At 47.7% G+C, this 17,320-nt stretch overlaps 1 protein-coding gene across 3 annotated transcripts in view; it reads right to left on the bottom strand.

Moving 5' to 3' along the window:
• Window positions 1-7,774: 7,774 nt before the first annotated feature.
• The window catches only part of Ttll8 (tubulin tyrosine ligase like 8), a 62,056-nt gene continuing 52,510 nt past the window's right edge, over window positions 7,775-17,320 (bottom strand). For 2 of the 3 annotated variants that reach the window (XM_040754006.1, XM_040754007.1), the window contains exon 14: window positions 7,775-8,852. In XM_040754006.1, coding sequence (XP_040609940.1) covers window positions 8,596-8,852 — 257 coding nt within the window. In that variant the 3' untranslated portion in view covers window positions 7,775-8,595. The remainder of the gene's footprint in view (window positions 8,853-17,320) is intronic. The other variant, XM_040754009.1, reaches the window with a different exon arrangement.

Raw genomic sequence — 17,320 nt, 5'->3', positions numbered from 1 at the left:
TCCCCCACCCATCCAGAGCATCCCTGACACCCTTCTTTAAGGTTACTTCACCTCAATCCAGGCAAGGAGCGCCTCCCGCATCTCAGTGGCCTCGCCCCCTCGGCCCTCGCTGTGTCACCATTTCTCTCTGCAAAGCCAGTTCTTACAGCCTGCATTCCGCCCTGCAGCCTCCAGGTGCTGTGCCCACCAGCGTCTCCACCGGCAGCCTCAGGGCAGCTCCCGCCTCTCTGCAATCTCCCAGCCCGATCCTTGGATCTGCTCCTTGATCTTCGTGTCTTGTACTTACAAAGTTATTGGCGCCAAAGAAACGCAAAAACAATGGAGTTTCCTGTCACTTATTTGCGTGGCTGGGCGGGGAGAGGGTTGGAGGGGAGCGATGAGGTTCGCTGGGTATAGAATTAGGGCTTCACCACAAGCAAGACATTTCCTTGCCTTTCAAAGCAGTGTTTAAATGGAGTCAGGGCAGAGCTTTAGAAAAAAAGCGATTCCAATCTATTAACTAGCGACATAATAAGCAGCAATTTAAAACCACTATTAAAACACGAATTCTAATCGGAAGCTGTATTGATCCAGGGTGACTCCAGAAGGGGCTCAAGCAGGCACGAGTCGTGTGCACTGTGTAGAGTTTGTGAGCCTGGCCAGGGACAGGCTTGTGGGGACACGGTCTCCCTACCTTGCCTGCAGATTGAGCGGACCCTAGCCTTCTGCCAGTCCTACAGTCGGCAATTCTGATTTCTGTGCTTCGCCACCCTCCCCAGTCCTTTCCAGGCAGCCTCTTTGCAAAGCTCCTCTTGGTAGGATCTATCTCCCCTCCGATTACCTACCAAATTGGCTGGTCGGTCCCAGGACCCAACCTGACCGTTCCTTGCTTTCTGATCTCTGGTCTCAAACCTGGCCAATCTGGCTGTTTGGGCTGGAGGCCCTTACACTGGGGTTTTCACCCATGCCACCAAGACCCGATTCCTGCCTGCACTTTGGGAACCCTTTGTCCCCATGTTGGGTTGAGATGTCTACATATTTAGTTCCAGGACAGCCAAGGCTACATAGAGTAATCCTGCTTCAATGCCCCCCACCCAAAAAAAAAGCTACATCAAAATCAACATGTACACGTGGAAAAAAAAAAAAACAATTTGCTGGGGGTACCTGGAAGCCTTTCCTGACCCTGGTGTCAGAACAGCGTGTGCTTGAAACAAACCCTGGAAAATACAGACAGGTCAGTGGCTATGAAACATTCACTGTAGCAAGATGAATGCTGGGGGCTTTCCTCAGCTCACTGGCTCACCTCCTTCCTTGGGATGTGTCTTCCCTCCCTCTCCTCCAAAAACAGGTTTCTCTGTGTAACTCCGGCTGTCCTAAAACTTACTTTGTAGACCAGGCTGGCCTTGAACTCACAAGTCTGCCTGCCTCCACCTCCTGAGTGCTGGGGTTAAAGGAGTGTGTCACCACCGCCCGGCCTTTTTTTTTTTTTTTTTTTTTTTTTTTTTTTTTTTTAATGAAATCATCTGGTTTTGTCTTTGGGGGAAGACTCTGTAGTTATTTTTGAATTTTTAGTTTTCATAGTTAAAAGTCCCTACAACAAGCACTCAGGAGACAGAGGCAGGTGGATCTCTGTGAGTTCGAAGCCAGCCTGGTCTATAGAGCAAGTTCCAGGACAGGTTCCAAAGCAATACAGAGAAACCCTGTCTTGAGAAACCAATAAATAAATAAATAAACAAGTCCTTATAACAGTATGTGGTTTTTTTGTTTGTTTGTTTGTTTGTTTGTTTTGGTTTTTCAGGGTTTCTCTGTGGCTTTGGAGGCTGTCCTGGAACTAGCTCTTGTAGACCAGGCTGGCCTCGAACTCACAGAGATCCACCTGCCTCTGCCTCCCAAATTCTGGGATTAAAGGCGTGCACCACCAACGACCAGAGTGTTTTTTTTTTAAATAGAAATGGCTCATACAGTTTTAACTTAATTTTTATAGGATGTCAAGTACTTATGAGGAGATAATGGATGTTTTCTAAAGGAGGTAAATTTTAAAAGGAAACATAAGCTTTGGTTAATTTTTATAGTTATTAGTGTTATTTATGTACTAGGATGAATTTTATAAAGATTTATGGTTGTTCATTTTGATCAATGAGTTTCATGGTCCTTGTGTAATTTAGTAGGAACATCTGAAGTTCAAGAAGTGGATATTCACCAGGCAATTGTGGCGCACGCCTCTGATCCCAGCACTTGGGAGGCAGAGGCTGGTGGATCTTTGAGAGTTTGAGGCCAGCCTGGTCTTCCAAATGAGTTCCAGGATGGCCAGGGCTGTTACACAGAGAAAGCCTGTCTCAAAAACCAAAACCAAAACAAAACAAAAAAAGAAGTGACTATTCAGCATGTAGTGGTTCAACACATAAAGGCTTTGTCAATGGGAAAACACAAAACAAGCAAAATTAAAATATAATCATAAACTTTAAATACTTAGTAAAATGATAAAACATTTAGTATAGACATTGATAAAATTATTTAGTGAAAAGATAAAACATAGTCCTTCCCTTTTTTTTTTTTTCTTCGAGGCAGGGTTTCCTTGTGTAGCTCTAGAGCCTGTCCTGGAACTTGCTCTGTAGACTGGGCTGGTCTCGAACTCAAAGAGATACAACTGCCTCTGACTCCCAAGTGCTAGGATTAAAGGTGTGCACTACCACCTCCTGGCAAGTCCTTGCTTTTTAAACCTGTTTTTTTGTAAACATTACTGAGAGTAGACTAATACTTCGAAAGCCTTATTGTTGTAAGCAGAGAATAAGCACTAATTTTATTTCATGGCTACTGAACTTGATCATAAAAAGTTTTATAACTTGGAGCAAAAGCAATTGTTCAAAGGTTAAGAGCATGAACTACTCTTGCAGAGGACCCGAGTTTGGCTTCCAGAATCCATATTGAGCATCTCATAACCATCTGTAACTCCCAGCTGCAGGGAGATCTGACACCTCTGGCCTCTGACTTGCCAAGCTTGGGTCCTGGGACCCTGACTAGGAGCAGGAGGAAATGAAGAAGAGACAAATAAGTTCCGGAAAGCTGGGGTCATGGTGGTGCAGCACCTATACTGGAACCTCAGTGTGTTTGTTTTGTATAGCACAGTCCCCAGCTAGCTAGTAGGAGGTGTCTGCAGTGGGTACTCTCTGGCTGTAGTCATCCAGGAGGAGAACGCAGCAGTTACTCATTTCTGTGTGCGCTGACCAACAGTCCATGACACTCCTACTTAGACCAGAGGAAGAAGGTTTGTTTTCTGATCCTTGCCCATACGGTGAATGGCTGTGCCAAATCCCCATGGGCTGAGGTCTTGGTCCTTACGACTGTGCCCAAGTCAAAAATATACATTCACTCAAGACTTCACTCACTCAGGGCTTCCTCCTCTCCCTCCACTCATATGCACAAACCCACTAACAGACTACATATACTCATAGTTAAAAATAAAATATTTAGGGCTGGAGAGATGGCTCAGTGGTTAAGAGCACATACTGTTCTTGCATAGGACATGAGTTCGAGTTCCAGCACCCATACCAGCATCTCATAACTGCCCATAACTCCAACTTCAGGGCTCATATGCCCCTCTGATCTCTCTTCATACATAGACATATACATGTACACATGCATAAATAATAACATTTTTCAAATAAAATGTTAAAGAATTGGTAATCTACATTTTATATGGAGAGATACCTTGCCCAGCCTAGACACAGGAGTGTAGGGGTGGAGAGGTGCCTTGGCCCCGCCTCAACTAGATGATGGGACGACTTAGTAGACTTCCAAGGGGAGGTCTTAATCTCTCAGTGGAGCAGATGGGGGGGCGGTGAGGGGAGTGGGAAGAGAGGAGGGAGGAACTGGGATTGGAATGTGAAAAAAAATTTGCCAAGTGTTGGTGGTGCATGCCTTTAATCCCAGCACTCGGGAGACAGAGGCAGGTGGATCTCTGTGAGTTCAAGGCTAGCCTGGTCTATAGAGCGAGTTCCAGGACAGTCTCCTAAACAATACAGAGAAACCTTGTCTCCAAAAAACAAAACAAAACAAAACTAAACTAAACTGAATTGGTAACTTTTATCTTCTAATATTACCCATTCGGTTCTATTTTGGAATAATCTTTTTTTTTTTCTCTTTTTTTGAGACAGAGTTTCTCTGGGTAGCCCTGGCTGTCCCAGAACTCACTCTGTATAGACAAGGCTGGCCTGGAACTCAGAGCTCTACCTGCCTCTGCCTCCCAAGTGGTGGGATTAAAGTCATATGCCACCACCACCCACACAAAGTTCTTTCTCATCCAAAAGCATTTTTCCTTTAAACTTTTTTTTTTACTAAAAATATAATGTATATATGTAGCTTTTATATTTCTTTTCCTTTACATAACAGTTTGTTTCATAATTATTACTATTATTTTATAAAAAAATAGATTTTTCTGTTTTTTGAGACAGGGTTTCTCTGTCCAGAGTAGCCCTGGCTGTCCCAGAACTAGCTCTGTGGACCAGGCTGACTTCAAACTTGGAGATCCGCCTGCCTCTGCCTCCCAAGTGCTGGGATTAAAGGTGTGCGCCATCGCCGCCGCCGCCGCCACCACCACCCAGCAAAAATGTTTTAATGAGAATTTTCAATGAAAATCCAAGAGGAGGTAACTAAAACACAGAAAACATATAAATGGTATTTTAAATATCTAACAGTTATAACACAGGTAGAACATATTAATAGTCCTTTTTATCTCCATAGAATGTTAATCACTTAACAAATATTTTATCGAATCGAAAAAGAGATAAGTGCCCTAAGCACACTATTATGGTGTAATGTAACACATTAAGATTTTTTTCTTTTTAGTCATTCTTCTCTCATACAATACATACCAACCGCAGTTTCCCCTCCCTTTAAAAAAAAAAAGAAAGAAAACAGAACCACTCACTCTCACTACACCCCTAAAAGCAAACTTCTCCTTCTCTTATGGGCATTCCCTTAAAAGGAAACCCCCCCCAGAACAATCTGGCCCTTGAGTATTTCCCTCTTGTGGCCCACTGCTGTATTGCAGTATATTCTGATATTTTCCATTGCTTTGCTTGTAAGTTTATATGTCACTTAAAGAAAAAAAAAAAGAGGTTATCCGTAACTCCGAGATGTCTTTTTTTTTTTTTTTTTTTTTTGGTTTTTCGAGACAGGGTTTCTCTGTATTGTTTTGGAGGCTGTCCTGGAACTCACTCTGTAGACCAGGCTGGCCTCGAACTCACAGAGATCTGCCTGCTTCTGCCTCCGAGTGCTGGGATTAAAGGCGTGCGCCACCAACACCCGGCAGAGTAGTCATTTTTTAAAATTAATTTATTCCCTCAAGCAATAGGAACCATCTTGCAGAATCAGAATACAGAGGGTCAAATAGACCATTTTGACAAGAAGTGTATAATTATGTATATTTTATCTTTAAAAAAACATTTTTAATTAAAAGACTCATGCTAATTCCTCCAAAGAATATGGCCACTAGCCACTTCTGCTTGTTTCCCCAAGGTAGTTATACTGATTTCATACCACCCCCTTTGTCACTTATTTTAACCCTTTAATTGCTATACTAGACATACGGTGCGGCTAAACTAACTTAGGGGATAATTGGAGTTAGGGCTTGTTTCCCCTAAAATTTTAGTTTTACTGTGAGCTATAAGAGCTGGGCCAATTTAACAACTTTAGTTTACCTGAACATTTATTTAAAAGTCAATTTGGTAGTGAGTAAATAATGTAAGAAAATATAAACACACCGGGCAGTGGTGGCACACACCTTTAATCCCAGCACTTGGGAGGCTGAGGCAGCTGAATCTCTATGAGTTCCAGGCCAGCCTGGTCTACAGAGTTAGTTCCAGGATAACCATAGCTACCATAGAGAAACCTTGCCTCTAAAAAGTAAAATGAATAAACAACTAAGAGAATGTAGTGAAACGCCGGGCTTTGGTGGCACACGCCTTTAATCCCAGCACTCGGGAGGCAGAGGCAGGCAGATCTCTGTGAGTTCAAGGCCGGGCTGGATTGATAGCCTCCAAAACAATACAGAGAAACTCTGTCTCGAAAAACCAAAAAAAAAAAAAAAAAAAAAAAAAAGAATGTAGTGAAACAACACTAGAGTCGGAAGCATGAGGCTGTAAATTCACCGCATGGCCCAAAGAGTCTTTGCAACAAAGTGAGTCTGCATGGACTTCCCTTTTAGCTGGAACAAATCCTACATGACTGGGGAGCACGCACAGAGGTGAGGCAATGCTCCCTGAGTGCCTGCAGGCATGGCTGACCCTGGTCACGCTGGGGTAAGGACAGAAGTGTTAGCAGTGGGCTGTAGCTTAAGGTCACAAGCAGCACTTGGAGGGTGGGGTACTACACATGGATCTGACATCCAGGGGGGCGCAGGGCTTTGTGCTGGACACTGTCCCACAAAGACAGACTATTCTTAGTCTAAAATGATCTCTCCCTAGAAGATCAAGACCCTGGGTTTCTGCTAGTTGCCAAGTCACATGGCCAAACAAGAGTCAGGTCTAGCTGGGTGTAGTGGCATTGCATACCTTTAGTCCCAGCATTCAGGAGACAGGTAGGTGGATCTCTGGCTTCAAGGCCAGCGTGGTCTACAGAGTGAGTTCCAGGACAGCTAGGGCTATACAGAGAAACCCTGTTTCAAATAAAATAAAAAGAAAGAAAAGAGAGTCAGGCCTGTTCCATCCTAGGATCTGTGTAGGAGGTATTAGGTTGGTTATATCTCTCACCCTGCAGGCCCTCTCAGCTCAAATCCAGGAAAAAGCTGGACAGGACAGGGACCCTTGGTAGGACACTGTACAATATGAGGGAGACATAAGGGGCACGGAGAGGGGTGAGTGCCTGGGGAATCCCACGATGCTGGGCTTGGACACGTTAACACTTCATGGCTGTTCAACAGACATCCTAAGGGTAGAAGGCACCATTCCTCCACAGCCCAGGGGAGAACCTAGACTGTATCAGGAGGGAACCAATGAAGCATGCTGAGTGGAAGGCTCAGGCTTGAGGGACAGGAGTAGGGGCCATAGCTAGGATCTGACCTCACCGTTGTCTAGGGACCCCATCCTTATGCCCGCCCAGCCCTAACTCATGTGGGTTGGACCAGAACTTGGTGGGTGGGGACTTCTGTGGTCACTGCTGGAACCACACTGCCAGTGGGGCAAGGAGACAGGGAGAGAACAGCCTTGTGTGCCTGAGGTCACAGTCCCTGGGGGGGAGAGTCTAGTGTAGCCTTCATATGGTAATGTGGTCAGCAGTGTGTGTGACTGAGGGGACCAGGAAGGCTAGCTCTGAAAGACCCTGCTAAACCTGTGCTGCAGCAGTGTGATCTGGGGGTTTCAGTGGAAATTGCCGTGCCTTGGCAGGAGGCCTTCTAGTGATCTTATAGGCATCCCCACTGGAGCAGAGAGAAGGGTGGAGACCCCTGCGGGTTGGCTCTTTTCAGGGCTGTATCCTTGTGCCCTTTATAGCTAAGGCTGCTTGCTAGGTGACACATATGCCACTGTGAGAGTATCATCCAAATACCATGAAGAAGGGACTGCAAGTGACCCCTAAGTGGACCTCCTGAAACAAGGAAAGGCCAGAGATGAGAGAGAGAGAGAGGGAGAGAGAGAGAGAGAGGGAGAGAGAGAGAGAGAGAGCGTTGGAGGGCTAGTGTTAGCCACAAGAAGCCTTCACCTCTGCCCCTTGCCACCCTGTCCAGACTGAAGCCAAGGGGACATGCTTCCCGCCACCCCCAGCTCATTTCTTGTTGCCAAAACTGAAAGTCACACGTTGGGACATTTATAAAGAACAGAGTTTTATTTGGCTCATGGTTCTGGAGGTTAGGAAGTTCAACTAGCACATGTGACGCTGGGTGTTGATGTGTGTCTGATGGCTTGGTGCTGTGTCATGACATGTGGAGGGTGTCACATGCAGACTGTGCAAATAAGTGTACCTGAGGGAACTTGCCTTTAAAACAAAAGCCTTATTCGAGACAGTCTATTAATCCATGAAAGGATTAATCAGTTCACAAGGGCCCTGGCAGAGGTCTCCTCTCTCAATACCACTGTCCTGGGGACCAAGTTCCCAGGACATGGACTTTTGGGGGTACATATTCATACAATAGCAGACCTCCAATGTCACCAACAGCTGGCTCTGTTCACCGTATCAGGACCCCTCAGCCTTAGTCCAGGGAGGACTTGGACCCTTTCCCTGTGCTTGGGGTGTCCATAGATTGTCTGGTCCCTTTAACACCAGGGGGTTCCAAAACTGCACTATGATAGAATCTGAAGGACCTACCCCAGGGTGGGCACCCTTGCCTAGCACCCATGCTTGAGTGCAGAGCATTGGACAAGCACAGCCAGTCTCGTTGAATAAATGAATGAGTGTCCTGCAAGGGACCCTCCCCGTTTGGAGACACCCCGCAGCAAAGAAACAACCCTCAGAGAGGAAAGGTTGTCATGGTGCCAGGGCTGACCGTCCCTCATCTGTTTCGTGGCCAGATTGGAGTTAACTATGTATGTATGTCTGCCCAGGGACCGAGCAGGAGGACTGGGGTGCGGGCACAGGAGAGGGCGGGGCTCCACAAGAAATACCATGGTGGCAACCGCAATTTCTCTAAAATAGCTCTGTATACAAGGTCCCTCGTCTATGTGTCGGTTCCTGCAGAGACGAGCCACGATCTGGGGGCGTCTCGATCCGGTGCTGGTCCTCATCCTGGTCCTCGTCTTTTGGCTCCGCCAGCTGCCTGGCCGCCCGCCGCCCGAGCAGCAGAAGGAGCCTTTTGGTATCTAGGCGCAGAGAGAGGCTTGCGGGGTGGGGCGGGCGGAAGCCACAGCAAACTAGGCACGGCGCTTGGAGGTCCCACGGAAGCCCTGCGAGGAAAGGGGCGCTGAGACCCGCCCCTCTGACCCGATAGGGAGCAACCCCTCAGTGCCCTGCCCACTGCGGTGCTACTGCCGCTCTTCCACTATCCGATCCCACTGCTCCGACCCATCAATTCCACTCCCCTCTCCCACTGATGTGTCCACTACCGCATCCCAAGGCTTCCTTCCACTGCCCCTCCCACTCCCCCCACTGCTCATCCTCATCCCTACTCCTACAACACATTGCTCCGCCCACTGCCACGCCCTCACACCATAATCCCACTGTCCCCGGACCTCTCTGACATCACTCCCCCAACTCAATGCGGCCTGCACTACCCCAACTCTACGGTCCCGCCCTATAGCCCCTCCTACTGTCCCGTCCCAAATGCCCCAACACCCACTGCCACAGCCACTCACTGTCTCCACCTTCCTTCCGGCTGCCTGAGGTACCATTGTTCCTTCACTACCTTTCCACCCCAGCCACCAGTTCTGACCAGTGCTGCCAGTGGGGGAATTATATCTCCTGCACCAGTCACTTCTGCCCCGGTGAATCTGAACTCGAGGACCACCATTTCACTGTCTATGCTCACCGCACCCGGAGGCCACACCCACCATACTATGAAAACACGCCCATCATCCAAGACACTAGACTCCCTTGTCTTGTGGCTGAGTTCCTGGGGCCAACTGTAATAAGGCACGCCCACCTCACACCATCTCTACCCACAGAATGAAAAAGCCGAGTGCCAGCACGTTCCCAACCACTCTCGTTTCATGGATGCTATCTGCTGCCTTTACTTTGAGAAAACCCAGACTTCACAACATACAAACGGGGCCGAGGAGTGGGGGGTGAAGTCTTGGGTGAAGGCCATAGGGGGGCTGGGGATGACTCCACTTTGTCCCTCTTTATCTGCCAACCCCCTCGACACTGCTAGGGCACGGACAGTCCCAGCCAGAAGGAGTGGGTGGGCTCCTGCCAGAAGCAGGGCTGGTCTTGGGGAGGAAGCTGGACGCCACCACCAGGGCCCTATCAGGGAGACCAAGGCAGCAGGACACAAGAGGGCTGCTATATCCTCCTACCTCCAAGAGGTTTACCTTCCTCCAGAAGGTTCCAACTGGTTCTGAAACTGGCCTTTTTCTTCTAGCTTTTCTCCTACATCTTTGCCCATCCCCTGCCTTCCTGGAGGTGGTGCCGGGGGAGACCTAGTCACCAGGAGAGACAGCCCCAGACCTTCATGCCCTGGGTGGACCTGAATGCTGAGCTCTGGCATTGATCAAGATGGGAGTGGGCACAGGTAACTGAGAGACGATGAAGGTCTGGGTAACCAACAGTCCTTATTCTGTAGCTGTCCAGCCAGCCCATGGAATTGGGGTCATCTTGGGCACAGTCCCTGCCGCATGTGCTGGCCCAATACACTGACTTTAGGGTGCCAGGCTAGAAGGTGGAAGCTCAGTGGCAGAGACTTTGTACTTTGTAAAGCATGTGTCTTCTTGGACAGGGAATGTCAGGAAACACAGGTGGGCTACATCCAAGCCAAGGAGCCATGGGAGAGCAAATTTGCTTGAGCAAAACAAGGGGCCTGGGCCTTCCTGAGGGAGGGAATGTGGAAGGGGACACCACCAGACAGGACCCTAGTAGTGGCTGAGAAGACACACTGAAGGAGGCAGACCCCTGGACTTGGGGAGGCAGACCCCTGGACTTGGGGAGGCAGACCCCTGGACTTGGGGAGGCATTCATGTAAATGTCCCCTAGAGTCCAGATTAAACAAATGTTGGGCAGAAGGTAGGAGTAGCATTACTGGAAAGACAACAGAACAGAAAACTAGGAAGGTCACGCAGGGCCAAAGGAGCAAGAGGAGAGGGACCTTGAGGTTCCTGTTTTGAGGTTTTGCCAGAGGCCAGCTGCAAGGCCTCCTGGGGTCTGGGAGACAGAAGGGCATCCCTTGGAGGAAAGAGATCCCTGCTCCAGGAAAGCAGGAACCACAAAAGGTTATTTGTACCTCCTCCACCCTGCCCTGCCCTGACCCTTGACACTGAGATCCTTTAAGAAAAGGGAATGCCAAGTCAGCCTGCCTGTGGATTTGCAAGACAAAGTCTTACCTGGCTGGTGGAGAAGTAGAGAGATGCCCGAGGTGGCTGGGGTACAAGGGGAGCAGACTGTTCTGTGAAGGGTGAGCCCGCGTTGAGGAAGGAATGCAAATGACCTCTACTAATAATTTGTTAAAGAAAAGAGTTCACAGTAAAATACGAGCAAGTTCGGGTAGACACTGATGAAAGAACAAGCAGGGTAAAACAATCAGAATCGCTGGACATTAAGACATGGAACATAAGCCCCATAATTCCAAATGCGATGTTGGAAGCGTAAGAGAGAAAAATAAGCTATACAGATGACCACAAGGAATTGGGGGTGGGGGGGTGTTGTGGGGGAGGAGGGGGCATGAGAACAGGAGGGGATGAGATGGCCTAGGCCGAGAGAGATGCAATGGAAAGGCAATGAAAAAGATAATTTAGCAGAGAGAACCACAATAGGCTTATGGAGAAACCTGGTGCTAGGGTAACCCCCAAGAATCCACAAGGAGGACCCCAACTAAGACTCCTAGCAATAGTACAGAGAATGTCTGAACTGGTCTACCCCTGTGAGCAGATAGGTGAATACCCCAACTGCCATCATAGAACCCTCATCCAGTAATTGATGGAACCAGACTCAGAGATCCACAACCAAGCACCAGGTGGAACTCCAGGAATCCAGGCGAAGAGAGGGAGGAGGGAACATATGAGCAACGGAGGTCAAGATCATGATGAAGAAATCCACAGATTCAGCTGAACCAAGCTTGTGGAAACTCATGAACTCTATACCTGTAACTGTGGAGACTCCAGGGATCCAAACTAGCCCCCCTCTATATGTAGGAGACAGTTGTGAAGCTTGGACTATCAGAGGGGTCCCTGGCAGCAGGACCAAGATACAAACCTGGTACATGAGCTCGCTTGTTGGAGCCCATTCCTTAGAGTGAGATGCCATGCTCAGTGGCTGTAGGACTACAATATAATCCCAGTACATGAGCTAGCTTGTTAGAGCCTATTCCCTATGGTGGGGTGCCATGCCTGGTCTTAGTGCATGGGAGAGGGACCAAGCCCTGCCCCTTCCTATTGTGCCAGACTATGTTGACTTCTTACCTGTGTGAGGAGGAGTGGACTGGGGATGGGCTAGTGGGGAGGTGAGGGGGTGTGTGGGAGAACTGTGGTTGGAATGGAAAATGAAATAAAAATGGGAAAAAGAGGATCACAAGGTAGTCGTGTGTGTGTGTGTGTGTGTGTGTGTGTGTGTGTGTGTGTGTAATGTGTATATGTGGGCATATATGTGTGTGGTCAGACACAGTACTGAGGACCTCATGTATGCCTGTGGCAAGTCCTCTATCATTGAGCTATGACCCAGACTAGTAATGTTCTTTTTTTTTTTTTTTTTTTTTTTTTTTTGGTTTTTTGGGACAAGGTTTCTCTGTGGCTTTGGAGGCTGTCCTGGAACTCACTCTGTAGACCAGGCTGGCCTCAAACTCACAGAGATCCGCCTGCCTCTGCCTCCCGAGTGCTGGGATTAAAGGCGTGTGCCACCAACGCCCGGCGACTAGTAATGTTCTTAAAACACAAGTCTTACCACTACTCTATTGAGACAAGGTTTCCTGTGTCGTAGGCTGTCCTTGAACTGTTTACAAAGCTGAAGGTGACTGTGAACTTCTAATCCTCCTGCCTCAATCTCCTGGAGTTTAAGTTTCTGTGCACTGCATGCATGCTAGGTAAGGACTCAACTAAGTGACATCCTCAGCCCCAAGGGCAGAACTTCTAACAAGCGGGTATTAGAATAGTAGAAATTAACATCTGTGGATTCATGGCATTGATGGGCCTGGCATGAGCAGAAGTGAAGTCAGGAACCATTCTAAAGGCAACACAGAGACCAGGCAGCTCAACAATAGAGACCAGGACTGTGTACAGCCACTGGGAAGGGTTGGAAAACGCTAGCCTGAGGCTGAAGTAAAGGAGAGACAGCAGGGTTGAAGGCAAGATTTAAAAAGATTTATAATTGCCCAGGGGTGACAGGGCAATATTGTTTGTTGTTGTTTTGAAATAGGGTCTCACTTTGTAGCTCTGGTTGGCCTGGAACTCACTATGTAGACCAGGCTGGTCTTGAACTCACAGAGCTCCATCGGCCCCTGTCTCTGAGTGCTGGGATTAAGGCGTGTGCCACCACAACCTGGCTCAGCTTACAGACAATCTCCCTAGATGAATGGATAAGTAGAAGGCTGGCAGACTGCTTTCTGTAGGAAGGGATGATGACAGTATTGTTGGTTTCCTCTTTAACACTTTTACTTGTATTTGGTGTGCACACATGTGGGCACAAGTGCCATGACACACTTGAGGATGTCAGAGGACAACCGAAGGTGCCAGCTTTCTCCACCTACTGTGTGGGTCACAGGGATTGAACTCTTGCCATCATGACTGATGGCAGGCACCTTTACTCACTGAACCATCCTGCCCACCCTGCAAATGTCGGTTGTCTAGAAGCAGGCAGAGCTCTGCGGGTACAGTGTGCTGAGGGTATGCTGAGAGCAGATGGCGGTTGCCTGTCTGTGTGGCACTGGAGTGAGAAACGCAGCTGGAGACCATGCGGTCACCTGCTTTTACCAGAATCTCACTGAGGGGCGCTGTTTGAGCCAATTCTAAAAGCATTCTACTCTGAAAGTCTGAGATGCATGAACCCGCAGACAGCAAGAGGGACATAGGCAAATCTGGAGACAGACTGGATAATGACAGCACCGCCTCTGTGGCATAAGAGGCATTACAGGTCTAGGTTGCAACTCAGCTCTGAGCACTGAAGTTGTAGGTTCCACCCTAGCACCCCCCCCAGAAGTGCTAGTCAGTTGACAACAATAACAAGAACTCAGCCAGGAGAACATCTCTAAGCCTCAAGGCTATTAGGCTACCTGGGTAGGAGGTAAAAGCGCAACTTTCTTTGCTTTGGAATTTGTTAAGGAGTATTTTCAGGTGCCACTAAGAGACCGGTGACAGACTAGATAACCTCTAAACCAGGAGGAGCACTGAAATGAGAGAAAAATCAAAGGGTCTGGAGGCGTGGCTCAGTTGGTGGAGCGCTTGTCCCGTATGCACAAAGGCCTGCGTTCAGCTTCACATAAACTGGACACAGGTGGACATGCCTGCAATCCTAGCACTCCAGGAGACAGAGGGATCAGAAGTTCAAGGTTCTCTTCTGCTCTACAGGTCTGAGTCCAGTCTAGGCTGCATAAAGCCCCTAACTCAAAAGAGCACATCAGGGAGAGAAGGGAACCAAGGACAGGAGGGTGAAATGAAATCAACGGCAGATGTGGCCGTGACCCTGCTCCAGTGGCTCTCGGGGCCCGCCTGCCTCCTGGCACCTGTGCACACGTGTGCTCTCTTCCCACACAGATTCGGGATGGACACAAACAACCGGATGCGGTGGCTGCTGTGGGATGGCCTCTGTACTTTCATGGCCTGCTTGAGGAGGCTGGCCGGTACCAATGGCCAGGTGGTCTGTCTGACCCTGCCCTGCAGAACCTGTGGAGAAGTTAGCATGTGGTGTTTGAGGCTACGTCATTGCTGAAGTCTGTCAGCACTGACTTTCAGTAGTGCTCAGCTAGATATGGGGAATTTAAACACTGAATGCACAGGTTGAAATACACTGTCAATTTTGGATGGCAAAATGTCTAAGGTTCTCACACGTCAGATGTCTTGCATATCAGATATTAATATTATGATTCATAACAATAGCAAAATTACAGTTATGAAGTAGTAATGAAATAATTTTATGGTGAGGGGTCGGTACGACATGAGGAACCACATTAAAGGGCCACATCATTAGGAAGGTTGAGAACCACTGGTCTAAGGCACAAGGTTAGAGAACGCAAGCAAATTCTAACCAAAATAAATAACTGACTAGCAATGTAAAGTGGAAATGAACACAGGTGTTAGAAGAAACTGACATGTCCCCAGAGACACAATTCATGCTTAGTAACTGACAGAACAAGGTGACAAAAAGAAACACAAGAGTAAGACAGGACTTTTCCTGTCTCCATCTCTCTCCCTCCCTCCCTCTCTCCCTCTCCTTCTCCTCTCCCCCCTCTCCCTTCCCTTTCTGCACTCCCTGCCCTTTTCTCCAGTAAAACTTCCCACTTAAGCTCTGTCTGTCTGGCGTGTTTTTCCCTCACCAGTCATGGGATCTGCCACACACCACATTATAACACTTCGGCTACATGGTTCTGGCTTTAGAGTTAAGGATAGAAGAAATGGGTTATGGAAATTGCCTCAGAGCCTAAAGAAAGCTACTGAGGCCAGACACGTGTCAGGGATGTTCCTGAATGGAGAACTAGGAGAGAAGCCATCGTGTGACGCTGTGAAGTTGACACCTGAATTGCCTTGGAGAACCCAAGGTGTTAAGAGAGGCCAGAGTCATGTGATACCTGCTGAAGAGAGCTGCTAACTGAAGCCAGAGTCATGTGATACCTGCTGAAGAGAGCTGCTAACTGAAGCCAGAGTCATGTGATACCTGCTGAAGAGAGCTTCTACTTGGGGGTGGAACCTGCCCAAAAGAAACAAAGCTGAACAGAGATGGAGAGCTGAAGAGCCTTTTGATGCCGTTTAGAGTCTGCCCAGCTGGCTTCCGGTCTTGCGCTGGTCCAGTGTTTCTCACTGTGCTCTCTTCCTTACATTTTGGAATGGTAATGCATACTCTGTGCCATTGTATGTTGCAAATCTGTGATCTGCTGTCTGATTTTTACAGGGGGATTAGTTAAGAGATTGTCATGTGCTTTGGAAGAGATTTAGGACTCTAGACTGTGGGAACTTTTGAAGTAGGACTGAAAGAAAGTGCCCCCCAGAGGGAGAGAGACACTATGAAGAGGTGTGGCCTTGTTAGAGGAAGTGTGTCATTGTGGGGGCGGGCTTTGAGGTCTCTTTTCACAAGCTTCACTCAGTGTGACAGTCAGTTGACTTCCTGTTGCCTGAAAGATGTAGCCCTCTTAGCTCTGGCACCGCATCTGCCTGTTCGTTGACAAGCTTCCCATCATGATGATAATGAACTGAACCTCTGAAACTATAAGGGAACCAGCACAATCAAATGTTTTCTTTTTAAGAGTTGCCATGGGGGGAGAGATGGCTCAGTGGTTAAGAGCACTGGGTGCTTTTCCAGAGGTCCTGAGTTCAATTCCCAGCAACCACATGGTGGTTCACAACCATCTGTAATGAGATCTGGTGCCTTCTTCTGGATATGTAGGCATACATGCTGGCAGAACACTGTATAAAGGGCTGAAGAGATGGCTCAGTGGTTAAGATCACTGACTGTTCTTCCAGAGAACCCAGGTTCAATTCCCAGCACCCACATGGGAGCTCACAACCATCTGTAACTCCTGTTCCAGGGGATCCAATACCCTCATAAAGACATTCATGCAGGCAAAACACCGATGTACATAAAATAAAATAAATAATTTTTAAAAAAAGAACACTGTACCCGGGTGGTGGTGGCACACGCCTTTAATCCCAGCACTCGGGAGGCAGAGGCAGGCAGATCTCTGTGAGTTCAAGACCAGCCTGGTCTACAAAATCTAGTTCCAGGACAGCCTCCAAAGCCACAGAAAAACCCTGTCTCGAAAAACAAAACAAAACAACAAACAAATAAAAAGAATACTGTATACATAAGTAAATAAATCTTTTTTAAAAAGAAGAAACACAAGAGTAGAAAAATGTCTAAAATGCAATAGACAAACCTGACCCTATTTAAGACATTCAACTGTTGTGCACTTCCATGTTATTTGCTCTGAATGGGATATTTACAAAAGTTCACTGATGAAGCAATGCAGAACAAAGATCACATATTGAAGTCACACAGGCCATGTTTGTGACCAAGCAACAAGTAAGCTAAAGGAAGTGAAGTCCCACGCTAATGCAATTTCAGAAGGAGAACAAGAGTCCAGATAACTCAGGGTCCTAGTTAGCTTTGTCAACTTGACACAGCCTCAAGTCATCTGTGAGGGAAACTTCGAATGAAGGATTGACTAGAGCAGACTGGCTTGTGGGCATGTCTGTGGGAGGTTGCTTTGATTATTAATTAATGTGGAGGGGTGGGAGCAGTACTATTCCCTGAGCAAGTCGACCTGGTCTATAGAAGAACAGTAGCCAGCAGTGTTCTTCCAAGGTTTCTACTTCAAGTTCCCACTTGAGTTCCTGTCCTGACTTCCTCCAGTGATGGACTGTGGCTGGAAATATAAATCAAACAAACCCTTTCCTCCCAAGCTTGCTTCTGTTCAGAGTGTTTTATCACAGCGACAGGAAGGAAACTAGAGCACCCAAAGAAACCACTGTAGTGAAAATTAGAAATGGTTGAACTGATAACACTCCAAACCACAGCATTGGTTTTTTTTGTTGTTTCTTTGTTTCAGATACAATTAAATTAGACA

Source organism: Mesocricetus auratus, unplaced genomic scaffold (genome assembly GCF_017639785.1).
Source record: "Mesocricetus auratus isolate SY011 unplaced genomic scaffold, BCM_Maur_2.0 Super-Scaffold_100010, whole genome shotgun sequence".
Lineage (NCBI taxonomy): Eukaryota > Metazoa > Chordata > Mammalia > Rodentia > Cricetidae > Mesocricetus > Mesocricetus auratus.
Note: the sequence above shows the minus strand (reverse complement) of the source record. Positions and strands in the feature narration are given on the sequence as shown.